This window comes from Pinus tabuliformis, chromosome 2_1 (genome assembly GCF_031772625.1).
Source record: "Pinus tabuliformis cultivar Carrire ecotype Pingquan chromosome 2_1, CPIR1, whole genome shotgun sequence".
NCBI classification, from domain to species: Eukaryota; Viridiplantae; Streptophyta; class Pinopsida; order Pinales; family Pinaceae; genus Pinus; species Pinus tabuliformis.
In genome coordinates this window covers 574,058,233-574,065,629 of record NC_142299.1, presented here as the reverse complement: position 1 = coordinate 574,065,629, position 7,397 = coordinate 574,058,233, and the positions used below count along the sequence as shown (strand labels likewise).

General features: G+C 39.5%; 1 protein-coding gene across 1 annotated transcript; it reads right to left on the bottom strand.

Moving 5' to 3' along the window:
- Positions 1-6,305: 6,305 nt before the first annotated feature.
- Positions 6,306-7,058, bottom strand: LOC149201756 (uncharacterized). The gene has a single exon (XM_089401354.1). It carries the CDS (start codon positions 7,056-7,058, stop codon positions 6,306-6,308), a length of 753 nt encoding a protein of 250 aa, XP_089257480.1.
- Positions 7,059-7,397: the final 339 nt, after the last annotated feature.

Genomic DNA, 7,397 nt, shown 5'->3' with positions numbered 1-7,397 from the left:
TCATGACAAATCTAGAAATGCTGAGTTTTTGCCAAAAGGAGTTGCCATGATGAAGGGTCGCGCGCGGGGTGAGACCCGTTAATGGGAAAAACCTGCAAATTGCCTGAAAATGTCAAAATTCACCCAAAATTCTCAAAATTTCTTGGGATTTGTGTTGTGGATAGGCTATTTAGTGCCTTGATCCTTGAGTGAAACCTCAGCCAAGATGCGGAGTGGATTGGGCCTCTTTCTCCTCTTGAGTGCCTCGGTCAACCGCCTTTGAAACATTTTCATCTTTGCCTTGCATACATGTATTCTTGCCCAGTAATGGTTCTTCATGTTCCTCAGCAATTTCTTCTCTTGGTTGGCCTTAGCCAACAGCCTCTCCAAGTGTGCATTGACCTGGATAAGCATGGTCTCTCGCTGCATTGGCACTAGATCACCGGGCCTTCTTCGGTTCAAGATTCGGTCACTACGGATGCTCCACAACTCATCAAGAAGTTTCTCATCCTCCAACTGTTTGTTGCGCTGCTCCAGGTATGAGATTGTCCATTGTGCACCCTCTAGTCTCTTTTGCAATACCTGATTTTCAGCTCTAAGGTGCTGAATGATCTCCTTTGCCTCTTGGCTCGGAGAACTGGCCTCAAGATCAACAAGCTCAATATCTGGAACTCCTGATGGCCCCTCATCAATCATGGGCTGTTTGCCCCTCTGTGCTGCCTGTGTTGTTGAAGAGAGCGAGGCCCCTTCCACCTGATGTGGAGATAACACTCGCTGAGCTGATGATGAAGGCGAGACCCCTTCCACCTGCTGTGGAGAAAGTACTCGCCGAGCTGCTGCAAATAAGGCCCTCGGGCCTCTCTGATAAGTAACCAAATGTGAGGAGCTGACATGTCTAGTGACGGGGATGTCATGCTGCTGTGATGGTCCTTCCTCCTCGTGAACAATCTCAGGATGTGGTGGTGGTGCTGTGCATGACATATACATCATCATACAATTTCATTTGCAAGGATGTTATGGGAGGTAGGGTTAGGGTTTAATTTTTTGATTTCTTAGGAAGAGGGGTAGGGTTTAGGGCTCTTAGCAATTGTGGAAGGGAAATTTAAATAAAAATGATAGGGAATATGGAATGGGAGGTGAAAAATAGGGAAGACAAGGGATACCTCAAAACAGCATATAAAACCCTAGCAATTTGACAATTTCAAGCCAAAGCACAATGGAGACTTCTACTTCCAAATGAAGGCTTTTTAAAAATGTTATCAAGATCTCCTCAAGCTTTAGCAAACCATAATTTACATGATTGATGGCCTACCTGACAAGCTTGAATAATTTGTGGTCACTTGTAAGCTTGCTGGTAATTTTTTATGGAGAAAACCTTGACGGGTCGCGCGCCCCTGACGGGTCACGCCAGTGTAATTTTTGCACTGGCAGAGGGTGCCTGACGGGTCGCGCGCCTCTGACGGGTTGCGCGCCTTTCAGGAGGCTTTTGGAGGCCTTCCCAATGTCAGAATCAGGTGCAGGACAGCTCGTTGGAAAGTTCTTTGAGTCTACTTTCCAACCCAACTGGAATTTTTCAATTTCGAGTTGATTTGTCCTATCAAAAATCAACTATCCCAAGACTGGTCAAAAAGTGCCAAATGAGGCTGCCTGAAGGAAGAGTTCTGTTGCAGTCAACTTTTGAATGCCTTCCTCAACCCCAAATTGAGCTCATGATAGCTCATCGGAAAGATCTTTGTGTCTAGTTATTATTTTACCCATCAAAAAAGTCATTTGGCCAACCAAGCTAGGAGAAAACTTGATTTTCCCAAGGTCACTTCAGAGGTGTCTTTGATTCTCCTAAGGCAACGGAATTCTTGACATTTCTCTCAAACCATGACACCTGTGAAAAAATTGAAAGAGGTTTTTCTTCTTTGGCATGTTTTGGACAAAAACCTCTCTCAGTTTCCAAAAATTCATCTTTTATTTCTCTAAAACATCTTTTGAGTGAAACTTATCCCGATGTGTAAAACAAGGAATTTCGTGGAAATGAAGCGAAATGAAGGGGATAGGGGGCTTCTAAATTCTTGGGGAAATTTTGGGGAGTAGGGAGGGAGGTTAGGAAGCAGGGGAAAGTGGAATCTCAGAGATTGAGTGAGGGGAAGGGGTCCAAAAGGGCAAAACACAGGCCCAACCTAGAAAATTGCCAAGTTGTAGCTAGAAACTAGGGTTTGTGCAAAAATGAGGAATTTGGGGGATCTGAGTGTTGGGAAGTGTTTGATAAGGTACTTTAAGGATAGGGGAAGGTGTATGAACATCAGGATACAAGTTTTGCCGATGATTTGACTATCCAAGAGAAATTGGCTTCAAAACCCTAGGAGAGGGAAATGACCTTGCCTAGACGCAACTGAAGCATGAACAAGGTGTAAAATGACCCAATGGAACCTGATATGACGATGACAACCCTCTGAATGATAATACACTCAGCTGAATGATGACATAGACTGACATTTGGGCAACTTTGAAAAGAGTAAAAGCAAACCCTAGACCTAATTGCTAGTGACCAAATTTTGCTTGAAGACTCACTGAAATGACAAAATTTGACCTCGACACTTCAAAATAACTTTGTAAGAGCATGTTTGATCACTGGAGGAAGGCTGGAAAGACTGACACTAACAGGTATTACAGTTTTTGAATATGAATTGGTAATCCTAGCACTTCTAGGCCTTCCGAAGATCTAGCACAACTACCAAGATTTGATAAATGGCAGGGAGAAGCTAGCATATTTGGGAGCGATTGTGGTTTGACTTGGTGGAATAAGAGATAAAGCAGAACACCAGAGATGGAAACTCATCCAATCATGATGATGACGAGAATTGTGCCTTGGATGGAAAGGCAAAAAAAGGGAAAGGGAAGAAATCCCAATTCAAAGGAGATTCTGGTCAGGCGAGTAAGAAGAAAGACTTGTCGAAGATTGAATGTTTTCATTGTCATGAGTTGGGACATTATGCCACGAAGTGTCTACATAAGAAGGCCAACAAGAATCCCTCAAAAGCAGCAGCAAGTGAAATTCTAGCTTGACAATTAGAGTTGGATTTCACACTTATTGCATGCATGACATCAGTGATGGGTAGTGTGTGGTACCTAGATAGTGGAGCCTCATTCCATATGACAGGAAACAAATATTTTTTCAGCGACTTGGAGGAGAAGGAGCTCTAGATGCACATCGAGATGGGAGATGATGGAATCTATAGTGCGACTAGTATCAGTACAGTTACTTTCCAAAGGGAGTTTGGTTCTTCTCTCACATTAAAAGATGTCATGTATGTTCCGGGTCTGAAGAAGAATTTAGTTTTAGTTGCTATGTTGGAAGACTGTGACTACGATGTGATATTTAAAAAAGGAAAGAATTTCCTTAGACATATTTACACATGACAAGTGAAGCGGATCAAGGTTTGAGTGAAGAACCTCTACAAATTGGATGTAGAAGAATGTGTTGCTTTGAGCACGTAAGCAGAGTAGGTGCAGAGATGAGACATTTGTGAATTATGGCATAGGATACTTGACCATTTACACCATGGAGCTTTGAAGATCATGCATCAGATTCCTTCAGGACTTTCCAAGGGTGCATTAGAGCAACAAGATACATGCAAAGGGTGTACACTGGGGAAGTACACCAAAGGAACCTTTCATGATAAGGATAGTAGAGTGTCATCAGTCCTTGAAATATTTCACTCAGATGTGTGTGGACCTTTCTCGAATGCCTCCATGAAGAAGCACAGGTATTATGTTATATTTGTAGATGATTTCTCACAGAAATGCTGGATTTTCTTCATGTACAAGAAATACCACACATTCTCCAATTTTTGTGAATTTAAACCACTTGTTAAGAAATACACTAATAGGAAAGTGAAGGCTCTCAAGAGCAATAACAGTGGTTAATATGTGTCGAATGGGCTCAAGAAATTATGTGCATCAAAATGCATTCGACGGGAGTTAATAGAACCCTATGACCCAAAACAGAATGGGGCAGCTGAGAGGAAGAACAAAAGTATTGTGGGAGTTGCACGGGTGATTTTGCAAGATTTGGGCCTACCATTGCACTTGTGGGTTGAAGCAAGCAACACAAAGGTATATGTGCAAAACATGAGTCCTCATCATATTCTTGGGATGAGTATGCCAAAAGAAGCTTTTTCAGGGAAGAAATCAGATGTGTCACACTTCAGGATATTTGGTTCATCAATTTACTATCATGTTACCAAGGATGCAAGGAAAAATCTAGAGCCGATGGCTGAGTTGAGAAAAATTGTGGGGTACACTAATACACCTCACAACTATTGGGTGTACCTGTCATCTCACAGGATGACACTTGTTCGTAGAGATGTGAAGTTCGATGAAGAGAAGGCCATGAGATGTTCCCTTGAGAGGGAGATTCAGTCGCATGTGGGTGAGGAGATTTTGGCTCCAAAGGAAGAACCTCAAGATGTTGTGGAGCAGCCACAAGCAGAGGAGCAGAGAGTGGAAGAACACACTCATGAAGAGACATCCAGAGATAGAAGGAAGCACACCATGGAATCTAACAGATTATTGCATGATGCTAGAGAGAAAGTGGGAGCACCCACATCATAGCGCAAGCAAAGGAGGTCTCCATATCAGTACACTGGGTACATGGCTCTAATGAGTGAGCTAGTTGAGACAAAGCCATCCTCATTCGAGGAAGCAGTGTAGAAGCCAGTATGGGTTGATTCCATGGTAGAGGAATATGATTCCATAGTCAGAAACAATGTTTGGGAAGTTGTTCCAAGGCCAGAGAACAAGTTAGTGGTAGGTTCCAAGTGGATCTAGCAGATGGAAGAATCGAGAAACATAAGGCCATATTTATGGCCAAGGGGTTCTCTCAGGTGGAGGGAATTGATTTAGAGGAGACCTTTGCTCCAGTAACAAGGTACTCTTCTATTAGATCAATTCTATCACTTGCAGCACAGATGGTTTGGAAGATCCATCAGATGGACGTGAAGACAACATTCCTCAATGGAGTGAAATAGGAGGAGATGTACATTAAGCAACCGAAAGGATTTGAGACCTTCGACAGAGAGTTGCATTTGTGTAAACTCAAGTGAGCGTTGTATGGATTGAAACGAGCACCCCGTGCTTGGTACACCAAGATCGATGGTTATTACACTCGGTTTGGTTTCACCAAAAGTGAAGCAGATGAAAACCTTTACCATATTGTGGTTGAAGATAAATTATTTATTATATTATTATATGTCGATGATTTAATTTTGAACTGGTGATAAGAAGTTGATAAAGTCTTGCAAAGAGCATAGTGCAAGAGAAATCAAGATGAAGGACATGGGACTCATGCATTATTTCCTCGGTTTGGAAGTATGGCAAAGAGATGGGAATTTGTTAGATTTAAAATTCTTGTGGTCTTTGTTTTGAAAAGGATGGTTCAAATTCTCCACAATATAGTTTGAATCTTTTCAATGTTTCAGGTCCCAAAGGGGATCCATCTTCAGGACAATGAATGAAAGAAGAGTCAAGCGTCCAAAAGGGAAGATGAATAAATACTAAATGAACAAAATTATTAATAAAAAGAGAGCCGACTTAAATCCTAAATTATAAAATCTAAACCTAAATCATGCATTGGAAATGAAAAATGACTAATAATAAATAAAATAAATAATAATAATTAATTATTAATAACAAAAATCATTAATGGTAACTAATAATAAATTATTAATAACTAACTAACTAAAAATTAGGAATAAATAATTAATATTAATTTAAGACATTAAGAAAAGGAATAAATTTATTACTCTACTTGCTAATAATAACTATCAATCATGTGTAATTATTTATTTATTAACTTGTAATAAATAAAGAATTATTAATATGCATAAATAATTAATAATAATAACTAATTAATAAATTTATTAAGTAATCATTCATAATAAATATTTAATAACTAAAATATAATAAAGTCTAAAGCTAAGGACTAAAAATGCTAATTAAATCCAATATAATTTAGAAAAATAGAAAAGGTAAAGGATAGAAAATTATACCTAGGATACTATACCTTGTGAGGCAGAACTAGAAGAATTAATATGTCTGATTAGAGGAAGCCAATTTCCACTAATCTTGTTCCCCTCATCCCTGTTGAGATTATGTGGATGCTTCATAATCTCAAGCGCTTCTCTGATTTTTCTCTTTTGATAGTGTTCTTCCCTGGCGATAATCTTGGCACTTTCTAAACAAACATGATGTTTGGTCTTTGAGGAGTGTTCAACAAGGGCTGAAGAGCGTGATATTTCATTCTTAATATCAGCTCTGTGCTCTTTTAGTCTCTTCTACAATGAGCGTCCTGTCTCTCCAATATAACTCCTACCACAAGAACAATCAATCTTATAAACCCCCTTAAGTTGTTGTTGATTGATGTTATCCTTGACATGCCTCATTCTTTGCCTAATCGTTCCTGATGTTGTAAACTGAGTGAATATGTCCTTCTTCCCCAAAATATTTGCAATCTTATTTGTAACTCCTTTAATGAATGGTATGAACACTTTACCACCATGAGCTTTAGGGCCTTTGGAGAGGACCTTTCCTTCAGCGCTTCTTATAGCTTTCCTGATATCCTTATCTTCATATCCTATACTCTTAAATTCAAAGGTTAAGCATCTAATCTTTTTGTTAAGGTGCTCAGAGTCAAATATTCTAAGAGCCCTAACAGCAAGAGTGTTAAGGACACCAAATTTTTTGGATGGATGATGGTAAGATTCAGCATGAAGATAGCTTTCAGTGTGGGTCTTCTTCCTAAAGACCTGATGTCCCAAAGTACCATCTTCCTTTCTGATAACAAGAACATCTAAAAATGGAATGCTTTTGTTTTCTTCTACCTCCATAGTAAACTTAATTTCAAATGAGATAGATTTAAGGTGATTAAAAAACTTATCAAGCTCTACCCTACCATGAGTCCATTTTACATTGGTGTCATCAAAAAATTGCTTCCACCATGTTGGTTTTAAAGGGTAAGATTCAAGGGCTTTCTTCTCAAAGTACTCCATGTATAAGTTAGTGACAATTGGTGAGAGAGGTGATCCCATTGCGACTCCAGATATTTGCTCATAATAACTTCCTTGGAAACTGAAAAAAAAAAAAAGTGGAACGCAAACAAATATTCATAAGTCTAGCTATTTCCACATCAGTGACCTCTCTTATAACATTGATAGCCTCATCCAAGGGAATTTTAGTAAATAAGGACACTACGTCAAAAATCGCAAGAATTTCGTCTTCATCAACCCTCTCATTCTTAGTAAGATTTAAAAAATCATTAGATTCTTTAATAAAGGGATCTTTGTTACCAACGAGAGGTTTAAGGACCTTGGCAATGTGCTTAGCTAATTCATAGGTGGGGGATCCAATAGTATTAACTATTGGTCAAG

Excerpts from the sequence above, each read along its gene's own strand:
- LOC149201756 (XM_089401354.1), bottom strand. The coding sequence starts at position 7,058 with ATGGGATCACCTCTCTCACCAATTGTCACTAACTTATACATGGAGTAC.